The sequence below is a fragment of the Lottia gigantea genome (genome assembly GCF_000327385.1).
Source record: "Lottia gigantea unplaced genomic scaffold LOTGIsca_140, whole genome shotgun sequence".
Lineage (NCBI taxonomy): Eukaryota > Metazoa > Mollusca > Gastropoda > Lottiidae > Lottia > Lottia gigantea.
The window spans coordinates 40586-61631 of record NW_008707618.1 but is presented as its reverse complement, the minus strand read 5'-3'; the positions used below and the strand labels follow the sequence as shown (position 1 = coordinate 61631).

At 31.5% G+C, this 21046-nt stretch overlaps 2 protein-coding genes across 2 annotated transcripts; one reads left to right on the top strand and one right to left on the bottom strand.

The window, feature by feature from the left end:
* The first annotated feature begins 6948 nt into the window (after positions 1-6948).
* Positions 6949-15407, top strand: LOTGIDRAFT_238301 (hypothetical protein). Its single transcript, XM_009049866.1, has 3 exons — positions 6949-7830; positions 10886-10943; positions 13835-15407. Exons 1-3 carry the CDS (start codon positions 7336-7338, stop codon positions 14089-14091), a joined length of 810 nt encoding a protein of 269 aa, XP_009048114.1. The 5' UTR covers positions 6949-7335; the 3' UTR covers positions 14092-15407.
* A 3200-nt stretch (positions 15408-18607) lies between these two features.
* LOTGIDRAFT_139816 (hypothetical protein) lies at positions 18608-18967 on the bottom strand (the record flags this gene model as incomplete). The annotated part of the gene is made up of 1 exon (XM_009049865.1): positions 18608-18967. A coding segment is annotated over one exon (360 nt), but the record flags the coding sequence as incomplete, so codon positions are not given.
* Positions 18968-21046: the final 2079 nt, after the last annotated feature.

Here is a 21046-nt window from a genome sequence, read left to right as displayed (position 1 = left end):
CAACGTGTTTTTCTCGACTTATTAATAGATCAAACATTGTACACGGAAATAGGTGACGGATTCTGCGGCCGTTGCTGAGTTGGTTGCTCATGAAATATGGGTCAAAGTGAAGGATTCATAAAGAAAATCGAAATAAACCAATTTTAATTATTTTGTAGATTATCTGAGGAAACATCTAGGACATTTAAAAAAATTTCCGTTTTTTTATCTTTGACGAAATTCGGTGTTGAATCCTTATAACCACGAAAATAGGTAAACGAAAAAAAAAATTTATGTCTTAGATGTTTCCTCAGATATTTTACAAAATACTAGAAATTGGTTTATTTCGATTTTCTTAATGAATCCTTCACTTTAACCCATATTTCATGAGCAACCAACTCGGGAACGGCGGCAGAATGCGTCACCTATTTTCGTGTACAATGTTTTATCTATAAATAAGTCTAGAAAAACACGTTGTATGGATACCGGGTGATATAATTAACTTCTCTTAGTATTTATCTTTAATATCAATCCATTATAACTAGTGACAATTCCTTCAAAGAAGCACGATTTAAAAAAAAAATAGTGACTGACAAAATAAGATACGTTTTTTTTTTTTTCTTTTTTTTTACACTCAGAGTCCGTTCAAGGCATCTACAGCACTCTACTAGGCAATAACACAAGCTTGGATCCCTAACATTAAAATATTTTTGCCATTGACTAACATTATTTACATATAATTTAAAACTTACTTTAAAAACATATAGACAGATAGTGTTAGTATTGTTAGTCAGAAGGGGTGCAGTGATTAAAAGCCTAACACTATATACATGACAATAACAAGGTTCTTATGACTGATTTATCCAAGCTTATGCCTCATCACAGTGTACTTTTCTTTTGCTTTTATTAACAACATATATACAAGAATTTACATGAAAAATATCCAGCAACACAGAGAAAAAGAGAAATATATATATATATATACATAAATTAAATTAGAGGAAAAGGAAGGAAAAGTGAAAGCAAATGAAAAAAAAAAAAAAAAAAAAAATATTGTACGCATTATATTCGGAAATATACATTTTAAGTTGAATTTTTGAATTTTGAAATTTTTTGTGTTAATTTTGAAATTTTTGAATTTTGTTTTAGGATTTGCCAATATGAAATTATTCTAGAGTTTTTTGCCAAATATTAAGAAATTAGAGCCAAGAATAAAACAAGTTTGCAGAGTTAAATTTAGTTACAAAAATAGAACAGGATAAGTGAAATATAGAGATATAAGAAAATGTACAATACAATTAAAAACATAAAAAACTACTATTTGTAGGTAATAATATACATATAAACATAAATACAGAATAAAAACAGAACAATCTACTGTCTGTAGGTAATAATATACATATAAACATAAATACAGAATGAAAACAGAACAATCTACTATCTGTAGACATAACAAGCACACATCAAAAGGGAAACTAGGTAGGAAAAAAAAAAAAAACCAAAATAATGGTAATTATCTACTACCTGTAGACAAGAGAAACACTTGCCGAATTATTTTTAAAATCTTAGCTAAAATTTATGCTGAAAAAAGGAAAAGTGGTGCTGTGCTGAAAGAAGAAGGATGAATTGGTAAATTAGTTTGTTGTTTAGAAGTGCAGTGTTTAATTTCCTATTCTGCCAGACAGTGAAAGTGAAAGTATAGATAAAAGGAAAGAATTTTGGGTCAGTGTTAAGAAATAAAGAAGTTTCAGAGATAGAGAATGTGGAGGTACAGAGAAAGTTATTTATAAAAGTATTTACAAAGTGGCGGAATGGTTCAATGGCTGTACAATTTAAAAACATATGCTGTAATGTTTCTACCCCATATTTACAGTAATTACAAGTTGTAATAAGGTGCCTTAAACGTGCTGATAAAACTTCCTTTGTGGGGTGCGCATCATGCAGGGAGAGAAATAGGAAATCTTTTTCTTTACTAGAGTGTATTGTTGATAAATTTTTCCAAGTTTGTTTGAAATCTATGAAGGGGTGCATAGTAACAGTTTTTAAATTAACAGTGCGTGTGGCAAGAAGTGCTTGATATATCTGTTTGCATTTTTTCAAATTTCTAAGGTTACAGTTGTGATCTTTATGACTTGGGATATTTGTTGAAGTTGCATTGCCAAAACTTTTAGGTCTAAATTAGGGATCCCAAGTCCACCTTGTTCAGGATTTAAATGAAGGGTGTCACGTTTGATGAGTTCAAAGTTGTTATTCCATAGAAATTTGAAAATCGCAAAGTTTATTTGTTTCAGTGCGGACTTGGATGGTGGGACAATTCTTGAAACGTACACGAACAGACTAATGATATAAGTATTAATGACAATTAGTTTTTCCCTGAAACTGAGTTGTCTGTCTGTCCACCTTAAAGCCATACTTAAAGTCTTAGCCGCTATTATATCCCAGTTTTTCCCAGTCTGACCCTTACCAAACCAAATACCTAACATATTTATGACGTCGCGGATCGAATGTTGATTTTGAACGGGTATAAAGTTCCTGGAATTGTTCATACACAATATTTCGGTTTTCTCTACATTTAATTTGGACCCTGATACCTTACTAAATCTATCAAATTCCTGTAATATCAAGCCAAATGATTGTTTCGAAGTGGTAATAGAAGATAAATCATCCGCGTGTTGAAATATTTTAATTTCTCGACTGAAATTAGGGACCTTAATACCTTTAATACCATCATTGTTCTGAATATAAACTGCCAACGGATGAATTGCAATGGAGAATAGTGCCATGCTGAGAGGGCAACCCTGTCGGACACCTGAAGGCACCTGAAACCTCAACCTTACTAGTGATATCTTTGTAGAGTTTGCTTACCCATCTGATGAAATATTGTGGAAAATTTAGATATTCTAATAAAATGATAATGTAGTTAATCTCGATTCTGTCAAATGCTTTTTCTTGGTCAAAAGTAGAAAGATTAGAAGGAATGTTTTTCTGATTGATATAAAGAAGAAGATAATCAATGGATAGTAGATTGTTGATAATAGTCTTGTCCTCCCCCGCCCCAGTCTGAATGTCATACACAATAGAATTAATCACCCTCTTAAGTCGCTTAGTAATAATCTTATAGTCAGAGCAGAGAAGAGAAATAGGGCGATAGTTTTTGAGTAGTCTTGTCTGTCCTTTCCCCTTATACGCCAAACTGCAGGGCACAAGTAACGGGGCGACGTAGGCGAAAAAGTCGCCATATGGTTCCAAAAGTCGCCTTATATTTTATTCCTTGCGATTCAAGTCGCCTCAATTCAAAAATTCGGCCTCGAAAGGCGAAACAGCATGATTGTCTTCTATTTACTTTGGCTATTAATAGTTTAGTCGACGGTTATCAAGTCGATAGCGAAGGCCGTATACAAATTATTTTTGTTAGATAATCACGTCTATAATTTTAACCAATGGAATCCCTCTCAAGCATTTGATGCCAGTTTTTAACTTTTAATTACCGAAACTTTTAGTAAGTAATAACCCCCTCCCACATATCATCCCCTAAAATGTCCCAATTTTCTTCATAAAAAGCCTTACTTAAACCGTCAACCCCCGGAGTTTTACCATTCTTAAAAGTCCTTTATTGCCGCCAAAATTTCATCTTTCGAGAAAAAAGGGTCGCTGATGAGGGATAGATCAGTGTCAGTGAAAGATAATTGTGAATGTCGTGTTCTTTTACATGCTGTGAAGTGTAGAGTGTTCTGTAAAAGTCATGAATTATGTTAAGAATATCTTCTCGGTTTGTACAAATATCCCCCCTTAAATTTTCAAGTTTATCTATACACTTTTTTTTACCATTTTTTTATTTCTATATCTTTATACATATGTACATTTTCAACATTATTATTTACATGATCCGCTTTAGCCCTTATATACACCCCCTTAACCCTTTGGTGCTCAAGTGTAGTTATATTGTGCTTAACTATATTTATAAGTGATAAATTATAGTCGGTGTCATTTTCCAGTTGTTCTAGAGTGTTATATTTATGAATTAAATCCTTTTTTCTCTATTTACTTAATATAGCCGAATAATCTTTACAAATTTTGCTTTAACGCTTTTTGCCCTCCTCCCACCAATTAAGATAATTTTGAATCTGTAACTTTTGATCTTGCCATCCCCGCCAAAAGAATGAAATAGTATTTTTTAAGTTGGTATTGTATAGAATAGATTCATTTAATTTGAAATAGCCCCTCCCCCATCTAAATTTCTTAATGTCTATCTCCAGAACAACTGCTTTGTGATCTGTGCTATTAACAGGAATGTGTGAGATATTTATACAGTGTTGTGCTAGTGATTTGTTGGTGTAGAAGCGATCAAGTCGACTTCCATCACCCTGTGAGTTAATATAAGTGTATATACATTTTGTGGGGTGTTTTTCTCTAAAAATATCTACAAGTGCCAATTTAACTTTAAAAGAGTGAAAAAGACTTCTTGTGGCTGCTGGTGTGTTATAAATGTTTTTATTTTTTGAATCTAAAATATTATATATACAGTTAAAATCCCCAGTTAAAATTAAAAGTTGATCAGGTTTTACTGTAAAAGAAATATAGGAAAGGAGTTCTGTATAGAAGAGAGTTTTTTGGTGAAGATAGACTTGTGCATAGATGTTAAAGATGTGTGTCAGAGAATTATTGATAAGAGTAGAGGTATGCAACAGACGGCCAGAGAAAAAGGGTGGGGTGGGGATATTGGTGAAAGAGAGATAGTTGTTAAAGATTGTGCATACGCCATTATTATTGTTATTGCCATTATTTACAGTGAATTTAAAGTTGGTATCTTTTTCTAATTGCGTTATTTGCATTTTTAATGAAATTGGTCTCTTGGAGGCAAATTGTGCTACAATATTTAAATTTTAAAAGAATTTGATCGATTTTGGTTTTAAAACTTCTTTTTACATTAAGGGTGCAGATGTGCATTATATTAATATATTAGTATATTTAAGGAGATATGTACAGTTAAAATTTAAGATTAAATATTTTCCAGATTTAAAAATATATCACAGTTCATGTATCACAGAGACTTTAAATATTGCACTTAGTTATTATCCCCATAAACTCCCTTACGGGCTTTTGTAAGTAGGCTTGCGATAAAACTTTTATCCTTTCTTTTTTTGGGGTTTTCTATGGGCTCGGTGGTTTGCCTATATTGGGAAGCCTCAACTCCCTGGCCGCACATAGCATGCTGGGGTTGAGCCTTAGCTGATAGGGTAGGACTTATGCTGGAGATATCTTGAATCTTTTCAAGACCTGATGGCGGTCTTTAATTTGCGATGTCATCGTGAGGCGTTGAGGCATTCCGCCTCCTTTCTAGCATTTGATGGTTGAGTTCAAGATATAGACTGGAGTTTTGCTCTGATTCAGATATTGCTTCCGATGTATAGCTCGATGAATCACTATCATCAGTTGAGTCTTGATCTGACATTAAAGATAGATCTGACAAGTCCTGAGAGTTCAGCCTACTGCTTGCAAGGTCCATGCCTGGGTTTGGATTTTTTTCTGTATTTACAATTTCTATTTTATTTTCATTTTTTTTTACCATTTTCACTTATTTCATTTTTAGAAGTATTTACATTTTTAGATTTTTTAGATTGTTTTGTAACTTTTTTGGATTTTTTATTTTCTTGTGCAATATTTTTTTCTTGATTATTTACATTTTTTTCTGTATTTACAATGTTTTCAGTTTTATCATTTTTTTGTTCAATTTTATCATCATTTTGTTGCTTATTTACAAGGTTTATTTGTGACGACGGACGGGGGAGTCTCTCCACTGTCATTAGGACAGTTATTTGCATGGTGGCCATACTGCTGACAATTATAGCAGCGCTGGTTTGGGGTTTCTTGACCTTCATATTTCACGTTGAGTCTCCATCGTTGTACGTAAATTGTGGAGGGTATAGGCTTTTTAATTTTGCCCGTCTTCACATATCTGACTCCATTTGATATGTAACTCCCTATATCTTTAATATAACCCTTATTAATATTCGGGCTATCACAATAGATTTGCAGCTTTGATAATATATACTTATCCTCTAGTTCGTAGGGGGCACCAAAAACCGTGATGGTAATGAACTGGGGGATATGTGGGTCAGGGGACACATTCTCAACATAGTCGATTTTATAGTCTACCTCAAAATAGACAGTGTCTAGAAATTGGAATTCTAACATGAATTTTTCTGCATCCTCTTTGCACTCTAATGTAACTAGGATTCGGCCTTGACCTATATTTTGGAAGAAGAGCATCTGCCAAATATCCACTCCACGTTCAGAGATAGTTCGGAGGAATTCTGTCGTATTTGGCTTAACATCTCCCTCTGGCATGAGGATTAGGGTGTTTTCTCTATTAAGTTTTTCCATTGTGACTTAAAAAATCTCACCTCAGGGACAGCAGAAAAACTACTTCCTGGACTATACTTTATACCGGAAGTTGCTTTGTTTACATCTTTTTCCTTCTGTTATTCCTTGATTTTTACATAGTAAATCACATAAAATAATTATATACAATGTTTTGCCTATTCTATTACACTCTCTACTAAGTCTGATTTCTAATACACACCTGCACAGCTCAATATCCCGATCATAGAATCGAAACTCCGAATTATTACAAAATATAAATACCAAGTATTCTGATGGAATAAGTTGTAGATATATTATATCATACTTAACTTGCTAGTTGTACCCATCCTAGAGTAATCAATTTTAGAGATTCCATTTAAAAATTCAAAGGGAAGAAAAATGTATGTACAGTGGTGTAACCTATTTTCGTGGATATAAGGATTCAATACCGAATTTCGTCAAAGTTACCTTGCTTGAAACTACTGGATTCACTCTACTAGCTGATATTAAAGAGAAAACCCATGTTTATCAAAACAAACTAATGCGGAGGACGCGCAAGGTCGCTCATGTAAATTATTAAACCTTTCCGGAAATCCATGAATAATAGGTTTCCACGAAATTAGGTTACTCGACTGTATTACTCCTCATGATTAGAAGAGGAGTAATATAAACATATAAACCATTTTTGGAGACTAGTTTGTCAAGTTGACATGAGTTAGGTCGAATTACTGTCAATCCGGGAGAGGGGGTGGGCGGGGGATATTTTTATGCTTTACCGGTACTTACCGGAGTATTTTTTTCTTGTTACTTTCAGAGGAACATAAAAAGGTGAAAAGCAAACATAAGAGTGACAAATCTATATCACCTGTCACCGCAGGCATCAGTCATCTGTATTTTGAAGAGAAAAAACACAAAGACTCTAAAGATTATGTCATCGATGTGCCAAAATTGGCTGAACACTATCAGAAAGTCCATACTACCGGTACTCCCACTATGAAGGATGGACCAAAAACTACTCAAATAGTGCAGGAAAAAGATAGTGGAAAATTAGATCAAATGTTCCGTAAAATTAAAAATAAGACGATTGAAATTGGTAAAAAATTAAAAAGTAAAACAATTGTGGCTGGTGGTCATGTGAAGAACAAAACTATTGAACATTTAAAAGTATTAGGGATGATTAAACCAGAAAATAAAACTAAATATGTTTCCTACCCAGGAAAATTCAATCTTTCTATAACTTTAGAAGACATTAGTAATATTATGAAAGACACTGAATTTATGAAAAAATTACATCCATTAGACCTAAACGGCCCGATTTTATCAAGTACAAAAAATAGGACAGCAAACTTTACTTTCAATATGGATTATCATATTGGTTTCTGTGATTGTTGGGAGCGTCATTGTGTATGCTGTGCCCGTGTGGCTAATAAAAGACTACACCTAAACTCTACTATTTGCAGTAATTTCACCTTTATCTCTAAAACACATGTAAGTATTGAATTCAAATCAATGTTATTATTGAGCAAAATTATGGAACTGAAATACTTATTTATAAAGCTAATTGTGACAGGCAATGCCCAACACCATGCAGTTGGCAATGAGGAAAGAACCTTATTCAGGAAATCTTTGTCAAGTATTTTTACTGGTCTTCTTTTCAATTTTCTGGCTTTCCAGAGATGTTTAATTTGCTGAGTCATGTCTGATTGTGATGGCATAATATTTACCAGATATTATGATATTAGATGTTTTATTTGCAATCAGTTTACATACAAAGTAACTCCCGATATATAAGCTTATTATGTTAGTCCAAATTTGTAAAAGTGCTTCTTAAAATTGTTTGGTCAACTGTCATGGACTGGAGATTTCTTTTCAAGTGGAGGTTTGATTTCCGCAAAATCGATCTATAAGCTTATTGACAATTTTTTGTCGCTGTTGTCAATGAGTAAATGTAGATCTCAAGTCAAGTTGCAGATGTTTTTACAGAACATCTGCCTGAAAAAGAAACTTAATTTACAAGAAATATTATTGAGTGATTAAAGATAAAAGATAGCTTGCCAGGCAAAGTAACATACGCCCACTGGCAGCTGTCAGAAATGATTAAACAGTCTTTAGTGACTACAGCGTTGCACAATATAGCTAATAGAGTGAAACGTCAAGTCAGACACGATATTTCGGTGAAATAATATCTGATCATCGCGAAAATCGATAGGGATCATGTTCATAATGACATTGACATACAAAATAAAAATCAAAAGAATCTGTAAACAATTGTAGCCTGTAGAGTGAGCACGAGTTGCACAATATAGCTAATAGAGAAAAACGTCAAGTCAGACACGATATTTCGGTGAAAAATTATCCGATCATCACGAAAATCAATAGGGATCATCTTCATAATGACATTGACACACAAAATAAAAATCAAAAGAATCCATAAAGAACTGTAGCCTGTAGAGTGAGCACAAGCCAAATGTGAACGGACGGACCGACGGGGTGATTACAATATACGCCCATCTTACGTGTGGGCGTATAATAAATTACGTGCCAATTTCTTTGATAACTTATATTTTAAAAAGTTATCAGCCAATGAAGTTCATTAAAAAGAAGGATTATACACATCCTATTGAGATTATTGAAAAAAACTGTATGATTTTGTAAACAATTTTACAGAAAATACAACTTAGCAAGCAAACTTATCATTGTCTAAGTCCTACCAGCTATAGATATTTTGAGTTTGTGTGCTTTATTAAAAAAGTCAAATAGCCAGTACAACATAATATTCTGATTGACATTCCCCTGACTCTTAGACATGTTGATGAGAAAAATACTGACATTTTAAACATTCTTTGGATCTGATGAAACCCTCGACCTTCAAGCTTGACATTCCCTATAAAAAGTTTATCTATTATTGATATTTTTATCCAATAATCAGTTCAGATAAGACAGTAGTAATGATTATGTAATGTCTATGATGATCAGTAGATATCTATAATTTACATAGTCTAATTGTTTACATTGCCAGGCTAACAACAATTTAAAAGGAATACCAAAGGTGACCGCTTGAAACCTTGTTTAAGCCATATTTGGTAATTTTCATATCTTGGTACTGTTGAATGCTTGTTAAATTTTAAATAACCCAAAATCACAGATTAAATAACACGTTTATTAACAGTCAGATTTAATACTTCATAAAATATGAACAGGTTTCTGTGGGTGAAAATAGAAAAACCTCTATACTGTACTATAATAGGAGTTTTTGAATAGATAGGTCAGAGTAATCGAATTATTATACAAGTTTAAATTGTCAAAGAATGAAAATAATAAATGACATTTTAACCAAATGCACTTACAAAGCTTTTAATGGTATCTCTCGAAAAGTAATTTTGCGTCCTATAACATCATACAAGGTTTCAAGCTCTCACACATTAAAATTTTATAGTCATCATGAATTACTTAACCAGCTGATATAATAAATATTTGAATAAATAATTATTGATTAAAACATTATTTTATTCAACATATATATAGATACATTATATAATTAGAGCCACATGTGGCACAGAGTGCGACTTTGCTAATGTGGCAAATTGCAAGAGATCAACCTTATTGGCCAATTGGCTCACGTGCTAAAGCAGTCAAAAACTCTCTTATTTAGAAGGTTGTTAAACTGGAAGTAGATGTCAGACATCAGAAATGAAAGTATCAGCAAATAGCCAAAGTCAATGACCTTTGGCTTTGTAAAGGGGAAGGTCAACAAAGGTCAGGGTCACAAGATATATGTTATCAAATTTGATGCATATGGCTATAAAACCAGAAGCTGTCGTTGGAGGATGAAGGTATTATTCTAGAGCGAAGGTCAATGATCTTTTGATCCTATAAAGTTCAAGGTCAACAAAGGTCAATGTCAGAATGAAAATATGAAAATTCTAAACTGGTTCCTTTTTATGTTAACTAAGGTTGAGCTCTTAACCAAAACTGGCCAAGTAGATGTGTGCAAAGTCCCTTTTTGAACAAATGTATCCTATGCCAGTTACGCCCTTGCCCAACATTAGTAATTTAACCTCACATTTTTTGTCATAGATTAATTCATATTAAAAAGAAAAAATTTACTCGGTCCCCGGAAAAGTTTACCGCACGCTATGAGCTAATTTTGCGCCACCTTAGCAGCTCAGTAAGGACACCTTTCCGGTGTGGCAGGGCTATTACATGCAATATTTTTTGTATTATTTATTGTATGCCGCCCCAATTAAGATCTGAATGGTTCAATTCGCATCGAGTATTTGGTACTTGCTGTGAATTGTTTTAATCCAAATGATTTTTGTGTCAGCTCATGGAAGGTTAATGACTCTCAAATATGATTTGAGGAGTTTTTAGTCATTATTGAATAGTATTTCCGTTTCACAAATGAAGGTTTCTTGGACAGTGAACATATTTCTGCTGAGGTGGTATAATCCTTTTTAGGGCTTTGGAATATATGTGATTAAGTTTGAATCAATCAATACCAAAAAGGTTTGTGATCGTAAAAATGACTTATTTTTGTTTTTAGGAGTTAGATCTAAAAGTTTTATTAGATGATCAAATTATACATAAAGATATCATATCAGGTAAGTGGTTCACAATTTGAAGTAAATTTTCACTTATCTCAAGTTTAATATAGTCTTAAGTCTAAAATGATGGTCTTAAAAATGGCTGAAGGTCTTAATCACTAACTGGTCAATCATGGATCTCTATAATAATAACATCTCTTTCATAAACATATCTTGTTGGATAGAAGAGTAAGCTTATAATACTAATATTGTATATAACAGAATATGTACCGTAACAACTGAATAATAGAGATTAACAGATATAATTTATCAAAGGGTAATAAGTCTATAATCTCTATTATTCTTAGTTGTTATATTTTTTCTGTTATGTTTAATTCATCTTAATATTTCATCTGATGATGACATGTGTAATTTGTGTTCAATTTTTATGTGTTTAATATTTGATTAAAGAAGTGTGCTTACACCATAATATTGTTTTGTGTTTGTGATATACAGCTATATCACTTTTCAGAATAAAAATCTGACTCAAATACTTTGTTACTAAATTGAAGACTAACCACACATGAAAAATGTTTGTTTTTGTGCTATTTATAGTTGAAAATTGATCTCCAATTGCATTAGTGATATTGTTAGATCACAATTAAATTTATTAAGCTTATATCTATATAGCACCCTTCATTAGCTTATTTAAAAATCTTTAACCAGCTTAATGATTATATGGATATTAAAGAGTATGGAAAGTCTTAATATGGTGTACTTTTGTATTTGATAAATAATTAATGATTGAATTGAATGCCACTATCCTTTTCGCGGAAAAAAAATTCGTGAGGGTGAAAAAGTGATATTTTGATGGGAAATCGATGATTTGTACGGAAAACCACGAGCACGTTCCGGAAATATATAACGTGCGTGACGTAAATTATGGACTTGACGCGGTGGTTTCTGGGAACACTACACTGACAGATAAACAATGTGGCGGGCGTTATGACATGTATTATAATGAAAACGATTCAAGCACTCACAGTTCATCTCATTCTGAAGACGAAGAAGATGAATACGAAATGTTTAGGGATGTGGTGGGCTACCAGTTCGAGCCAGTTAGGTGTCCTCGGGAAGGGGTGACTGACAGTGAAAGGCCAAACCAGGACGATGACAGTGCCGAAATTCATGAAAATGGAGATCGATTGGAAAATAAATTTATAATGACTGGTTCGTAGCGTTCATTTTGTATTAAAAATCGCCCGCTTCAAAATATTCATATCTTCTCTCGATGAAAACCTTTACAGAATTAAAATATCTTAATTAGTCTTTGAGATATTCCATGATGAATGGGGTAATAGTGGAGAAATATGGTCGTTATTTGTATGATTTCTTCACACTCATTTTATAAGTGATATACGGAACAAGTCGTTATAAGATTACAACTATTATATAATACATGTAACTTAATTATAATTTATTTTAAAGACAATAGGTAATTTTCATAACATCACGAGTTCCTACATTCCCAAATCTGAATTGGTAAAACACACACATCGGATAGGCCTAATGCCGATTTTTTTAGTATTAATTAAAAATAAGAACCTATAATATATTTCTAATGGGGTCTCATATGCGAATCGAATTTTAAAACACTTTTCTGGCTATGTCAACTTTCCAATTTAGAATATTTTCTATAAAAATAAAGAGTTTTGAAGTGAAATAAATAACAGACTGAGAGTTTTCAGTCGACGCCTTGAAGTCAGCCCTTTTCAATTGTACGAATTTGACCCATACCAGCGTCTTTTGGAAAGCCGTGTTAACTGTTTTCTTTACAGGTATAGCTGCAAAATTTTGATGTGAATATTGTAAACATTAACGTAGTGAATATTGTAAACATTAACGTAGCCTATCAAGGTTATGAGGTTAACGATGGTTCCAAAAATGACGTCATGTGGTCATGTGATTAATACGACGTAATGGCGGACTGTCTTTGTAAACAAACGGGAATAAACACAAATCGTCTTTGTTTACTTATACATGTATCTTAATTATCCAGTATAAGATTAGAATTGGATACAATAGGATATATAGAAACATTCACGGTAGGTGTCAAGTGGCCCATAATTGACTTTCCATACATTTTAAGATTGACTAAATGCCGTCCCTATTTTGATAGATTATCAAAAAAAGAAAACTATCATTTATAAGATACATCATAAGCTATTAACTAACTTAAACTGTTTTGAAGACTAGTGACTATATTTAGGACTTCTAAATTTCACAAGTTTATCATTACTTATTGAATATAAATTGTGTTAGCTATTTTACAGTAGTAGTGAAATAGTATCTGTTTTAATAGTTCATTGCAGAATTAGAGTACAGTATAATGCTATAGTAAGGACACAGGCTGACATAGGTCAGTTGTATGAAAATCGCATAGCGTGACACAGGTTTTTTTTTGGTTCCAAATTAATATTTCTATTTCTATACTTTATCTAATTATAGCTTTCATCAATTTTAACATATTGCCTTAAGAAAGACATAATGATTTGCAACCTATATTGCCAAAATAAAAATTATTATAGTGTGCACATAATTTAAGAGTAAGCATAAGTATCCCTTTTACCAAGCTCCCAGAGATTACTGTAAAGTAAGCATATACCTTGTAGACAGAAACCAACCGTGTAGTTTGCCATTAGGTAAAGTTTGTTAACGCGACTCAATCCAGACTACTCTATATCAGGCTCTCAGACCTGCATTACTGACTGGAGTTCACCAGCAATTTATACTAGGATCAGACTCTAGTCCTCCAGCTCAGTGAGCTGAACTCATTGAACCAGTATAGCACCACAATCAGTCACAAGTTCTTGGAAGGCCATACAATTTTTAACCTACTATTTTTTAATTCCCATTAATGAGCAAAATACTGACTTTTTAATTTAAATATTTTAATTTTGTACTTTCAGCTGATGAACCACCATTAATGTGTTTAGGTTCTGTCTCTAAAGTTGTAGATATCTGTATTCATTTCTTTAATGTGACTTTTAAAGTAAATGCTCATGAAGACCACAAAACTCAATTATTGGGGTGCACAGACTTCTCTCTTAATCTATTTAATAAAACTATAGGAGCTCATCCAGTAGACTGTTTTCAGATACCAGGGGATACAAACCAGAAACATAAAGAGCATTCATTTAATTTATTTGGAAATTGGATGCCATAGTAAGAGGTTTTCTTTTAAAAATATAATTATCATTCAAGTTCTATCTTATTGTTTGTTGAGCCTTTAGGGAAAATGTGTGATATCAAATGAACAAGTGCATGTCAGATGCTGCTTATATGGAGATTATAGTCAGGTCAATATATTATACAAAACAGCATTTATTTTTAAGTTGAATGGCTAGTAATGGAGTAGACACTGATCTTATTTGGATAAGGAATTTGCTTCATTTAAATTCATATCGCTTTTTCATTTACCTAATATTCTTTATGTATATAACTTTTTGGGTGGCTTATATTTGAAAATCACATCTATAAAACATGTGTAATTTATTTCATGTTATTCAACTTTCTAAAAATGCACTTGTTTTGGTCTATAGGAATCTAGAATATCTCGATGATTGTTCTAAATATAATGTGCCATTATTTGTAAATTTTTAATGCTGAAATCAACAGCATTTATGTCAATAAAATATTGATTAGCCCAATCAAGTGCACAAAAGTAGAACAATGCAATGTAGTGTGCCAATTAGTATTGGCTTTCAAATGAAATTTAGACCACCAACTGCAATGGCTCTTCCTGTAAACCTTTGTTGCAAATAATGAGATTAGTAGTGTAGATTATATTCTGAATAAAATATTTTTTGGTGCATTTATCATCTAAAATATTTGTTTCACCATCTGAAAAGCTCAATTTCAACAAATTGCTTTCAAAAATAAATATTTTATTTAGAAATAAAAGGACAGTTGAAATTGAACTCTCTCAGCTGCTGAAACAAACATTTGTGTATATCCTTAGTGTAATATAATTAAAGCTGGTTAATTTAGAAAATCTATAACAGGGTAAGAACTGAGTAAATGTTAAATGTCATATCATGATTTATCAAACTACAGATGTTTATAAATGAACAATTGTTAAGTATTTTATGTTATAATTGCATAAATATTCTATTTCTAAAATTGATCAATGTTTTACATGCTCAAAACACTACCTGTATGAGCATTTGAGAAAAGCATATTTTGCGATTAGTGACTTGTTTTGGTGGAATAGCAGGAACCACTGATAAGAAATTGAAATGGTGCAAATTGATGCTACCAGTGTTCCCAATCACATAAAATTGTTTTTAGCAAACCTCAATGCCTTAAAAAAAATTTTCAACTCATAAGTAAAGAATCCCATCTTTATTTTTCAAGAAGTTCAAGGGAATCATGGATACATGGATACATTCAGAGAATTGTTAGGTTGTAAATCTTTATTTTATTATCTGTATATATTTTAGGAGGTTTTTTTTAAAAGATTAAATTTTAACCCTCTTATTGACATTTAATGGTTATTATAATACACATCATATATATGATATATGACATGTCATTCTATAAGATCAGAACAAAGGATGTCAAACTCCTAAATAATTTGTAATAGAAGCAGTCAGTATGTACACATATCACAATTTCCAGCCATGATGCCAACATAGGTAAATATGGTTCATCTTCTGCAACACCTGAGTACTGCCGCCTTTCATCTACATCCCTAGTGATACTCCTTTAGTAACAGTCTCATACGTCCAGTGATCACTGTCAGGATGATAACAGAGCAGAACAGAGTGAACATCTAATCAGATCTCCTGGTAAACAGTTCAATTCTGAAATATAATGTATTCTTTCAAAAGAGATTCATTTGTTTAACTCATGAACACAGAGTCTAATTCAGATTTTCCATCAGATGTCGATGACAATTCAAGAAAATCAAATGGAATGTTTCCATAAATAATATGCTTATATAAAAAATGATAAAGAAATATCTTTAGTTACCTTCAAGTTGAGATAAAGATAGAAACGTAGCATGACATACTTGACATGACATCAACTGTAAATCAGTACATGATTGGAATGACTTACAACATAAACCTACAATTACAGTATTATATATATAGATCTTAACCATACATATACATTTATATTTTATAATTTGACTCATCAAATGAAATAAAATGGGGGTTCAGTATTCTTGTTTTTAGCAACAGATTGGGCTATTGATAATGCACATGCAATGAGGGAAAATTTGCCAAAGATGCATTGGCCTACTATTTATTAACAGACAGAACCATAGGAATTTATATAAGCTCTGTAACATCAGTGTCTCTATCCATCAGAAAAGCGCCTGAAATCAATCACCATGGCAACTACTATAAAAATTATAATGAAGGCTTAATATCTTACCAAATTCATGATCATTGGAACATTTCAAGGATATCACAGATAGATTATAATGTTTCTAGAGTTAGGGAATATATGAACTCAAATGAGAAATGCTAGTTGAGCAATCGTTGTGAAAGAAACCAAAATGCAATACCCCAACATGATATAATTGACATCATTACTATGTGTATTACATCAAATTTTACGTCTTGATGCAATATTTAATGCAGATTTTTATGAAGTTCCAAATAAAAAGGATATTTTCCCCACAAACAGCACAAAGATAGGGGTCATCATCACTTTTCAATCTTGATAGCTTCTGAATCAAAATGTCCTGCCCTGGAAAATTAACTAGAGCCCATTTAAACATCATATTTATACTGAGTTTATCTGAAATGAAACATGGATAATAAGATAATCAACTCATTACACATCATATAAAGGGATACAGTAATGTAATTTTCATCTTAGGAGATGTTAAAGATTAATTTAAGCTTTTCAGGGTGAAATTAACTATTCAGTTTGTCTACATTGATATAACCAATCTGGGCCATCTAACATAGTAACAACCGCTGAATTACTTCTAGGCACAAGCCATGAAAGGTGTAGGAAATGGTAAATTCATAAGGTAAATTCAAGTAGCAGCTTAATCATGAACATTCAGATAAATATATTCTGTAATAACCATCCATCTTTTGTAGTCAAACTCTTTTCTATTGTTTACACAATATGAAACATGGTTATAACAAAGAACAGCAATATCTAACCAAAACAGAAATGTAAGGAGAAACCAAGGAGCAAGAGCAATAACTCTTACAATTTATTTACTGTATTGTGTATAATATATTATGTTACAGTAAAATATAACTATAAACTTTCTCTGTAAGTTGTATAGTAGAAGATTTATTTACTGTACTGTGTATATATTCTAATAAAATATAACTATAAACTTACCTTTCTCTATAAGTTGTATAGTAGAAGATTTATTTACTGTACTGTGTATATATTCTAATAAAATATAACTATAACCTTACCTTTCTCTATAAGTTGTATAGTAGAAGATTTATTTACTGTACTGTGTATATATTCTAATAAAATATAACTATAAACTTACCTTTCTCTATAAGTTGTATAGTAGAAGATTTATTTACTGTACTGTGTATATATTCTAATAAAATATAACTATAAACTTACCTTTCTCTATAAGTTGTATAGTAGAAGATTTATTTACTGTACTGTGTATATATTCTAATAAAATATAACTATAAACTTACCTTTCTCTATAAGTTGTATAGTAGAAGTTTTATTTACTGTACTGTGTATATATTCTAATAAAATATAACTATAAACTTACCTTTCTCTATAAGTTGTATAGTAGAAGATTTATTTACTGTACTGTGTATATATTCTAATAAAATATAACTATAAACTTACCTTTCTCTGTAAGTTGTATAGTAGAAGATTTATTTACTGTACTGTGTATATATTCTAATAAAATATAACTTGTTACTCTCTTTACTTCCTTAATAATATCACTCTTTTCCTGACAAATAAAATACATTTTATAAAAATTAAATCTAGAAATATTTAAACAGAACATGAATCATGTTGTTACTCAAGAGTTTCATGTTATGTGATCTTCATTTGACATATTTTCAGCATGTGTCAGAGTGGGGATGTTGGCTGAATATAGGTCATTCGTCTAAAGATTGCATAGCATGAAACTCTGAGTAACAACACATTTTTTTTTTTTTGGTTCTGTTTTAATATTTCCTTTCTTTATCGCTCTACAATTGATGTATTGAGCACTAATTTAGCAGTGATATTTCTATATCCCTCTACAATATTTGATTTATACTATTATAACAGTCAAAATATTTTATTATTGTAAATTCAAATTTACATAGTTTTAATTGAAAAATCATTTCCGAAAAATCATTTCCGTAGGAAAATATCTATTTAATTGGTAAATGGGTATTCAAATGTTAATCACTGAACAGGGGCCAGAGATAAGTACGGAAATTCTGCATTTCATACAAACAATGACATGAAAATCTTGTTATTAAGCAGAATTTAAAGAACAAGAAGAAATTTTTGGACTATAGGATAAACAGTGTGTGTTCTTTCAGAAACTTACAGGAATTTCACTATCATCAAATTCTTCATCTTTTTTATCTGGTGCTATAGTGGATATTACCATTAATATATACCTACAAAAATATAATATTGAATTAAGTTGCTCAAGCTTTCTGTTTGATCTCTGATCATGCTCTGATTGATAAATTTTGCTTGCTTTAGATTTGACTGAATACAAAGTCAGTTTAAATTTTTACTGTACAAATACTTATCTTATAGACTGTAGTACAGTATTGGTAATTGGTATAATGTTTTACTGTATAAATACTTATCTTATAGACTGTAGTACAGTATTGGTAATTGGTATAATGTTTTACTGTATAAATACTTACCTTATAGACTGTAGTACAGTATTGGTAATTGGTATAATGTTTTACTGTATAAATACTTATCTTATATTCTGTAGTACAGTATTGGTAATTGGTATAATGTTTTACTGTATAAATACTTATCTTATAGACTGTAGTACAGTATTGGTAATTGGTATAATGTTTTACTGTATAAATACTTATCTTATAGACTGTAGTACAGTATTGGTAATTGGTATAATGTTTTACTGTATAAATACTTATCTTATAGACTGTAAGACTGTAGTACAGTATTAGTCTAATGTTTTACTGTATAAATACTTATCTTATAGACTGTAGTACAGTATTGGTAATTGGTATAATGTTTTACTGTATAAATACTTATCTTATAGACTGTAAGACTGTAGTAGAGTATTGGTCTAATGTTTTACTGTATAAATACTTACCTTAAAGACTGTAAGACTGGTGTAGATTGCTTGTCTAATATTTTACTGTACAGTTTGTTATAATCTATGTAAGTTTTTTCTGCCACTGATACATCGTAATATAAATTTCTTCTTACTAGGTCTAGTATATCACCACCATATAACAAATCAACTGAAACAATTCATGTCTACAACCAAATATGCATCAAACATCTTTTATATCTTAATCAAATCTCATCTACATGTATGTTATTTATTCTGGTTTTTCATGGTTTGTATAATAAAAAAAATTTAACAGGTAATTCATTGTGAATATCATCTATCACACATAACTACAAATAACAATAAAGAAAATTGTACCTTGCTGTGAAGAGACCAGAACAGGTAAATTTGATGGCTGAAATTCTTTTATTGGTATCATATGGATCTACAAGTATAATACACTGTTTAAGACACATATCAGGAAGATCCTGTACAGAAGTTCATTGTGGTCCCAGTTTGTTATCGAAATGTGAATTCTTTTTTTTTTTTTTTTTGTGGGACTTTGCTTTCAGCAAAGTCCCAGTTTGTTATCGAAATGTCTATTCTTTTTTTTTTTTTTTTTTTTTTTTTTTTTTTCGAAATTTACACACCTTCCTGAGCTTAGACTACAATAGTTGCACCAACCATTCAACATTCACGAACCATAGATATAGGCGACGATGTGCATAAATATATTTTGGATCTTTTTTGCAAAACCGGAAGTGCCACAGTTCAATATGTGCAAGAATAGTTAATCGGCTCTAGAAGTCGTATTTTTTGGTCGATTTTCTTTGGGTTTGCATTTTTGGAATCTACTGGCAAAATCTGAAAGAATAGCAGTTTCAAAATTTCAACATTCGAAAATTTGTAGCAGACATTTTTTTTGCCAAATTTTGCATTTTTTTCATTTTTTTTGCTTTTTGTCTGATTAATCTGAAAAAAATTGATCAAAGACAGTTTAAGAAAGTAAACAAAATGGTACAATAAAAATTTCAATTTCACTTCCGGTTTAAACAGGAAATCGATGTTCACTTTCGGTTGAATATCTTCCGGTGTAATTTGTATAGGACAAAAAAATTTATGCTGATAGATAGACAAAGTTATGACAAAAAAACGAAGAAAAAAAAATCCGGAACAGACGTGAAACTTTGGCCGCCATTTTGATTTCCCTGAAACTCTTCGATTTTTATTCAGCCAATTTGGCTGAACCGAATTTCAAAATTTTGGTGTCAAATGAAAGAACATAAAAATTAAGAGAGATCGCAGGAAGCCAATTTTTGAATTTCGATTTTGCTTTTTTGCAATTTGCGATTGAATTTTTTCAATATTTGATGGCGTATATCTCGTGACCTTGACCTTTGATGACCTTGACCTTTATAGGGTCAAAGGTCATTGACCTTGGCTATCATTTGATACTTTGACCTTTGACCTCCGACATGTACTTCCGGTTTTATAGCTATCCGTAAAAAGCCAAATTCGCAACTTTGGACTGCTCTAGCACGTGACCTAATTAACCTAGAGGGTTAATTTTTTCGATTTTCTAATGTGCTTCTCATGTACTTCACATAGATATAGAACAATTGCTTTTTTAAAGCAAAATTGAAATTCGTGATTTTTTCAAATTTGAGTTTAGTTTTACCATATTTGTGTCTTTTTGATCTTCGTGTATGTATATCTTATGACCTATTCTATGTAGAACCTTGAATACAACTAGACACTTTGAATATGAATTCACCTATGACAAAAAAATTGGGGTGGGCATGGCACATCCGGGTTGAATTACTAATTGTTTACATTTTGCGGCTGGGGCATAACTCGCATAGGATGCGTTTGTTCAAAAAGGGACTTTGCACACAATTACCTCATCCTT

Coding starts and splice junctions, on each gene's coding strand:
- LOTGIDRAFT_238301 (XM_009049866.1), top strand. CDS start 7,336: ATGAAGGATGGACCAAAAACTACTCAAATAGTGCAGGAAAAAGATAGT. Junction 7,831..10,885: donor CCTTTATCTCTAAAACACAT/GTAAGTATTGAA, acceptor TTTTGTTTTTAG/GAGTTAGATCTAAAAGTTTT. Junction 10,944..13,834: donor ACATAAAGATATCATATCAG/GTAAGTGGTTCA, acceptor TTGTACTTTCAG/CTGATGAACCACCATTAATG.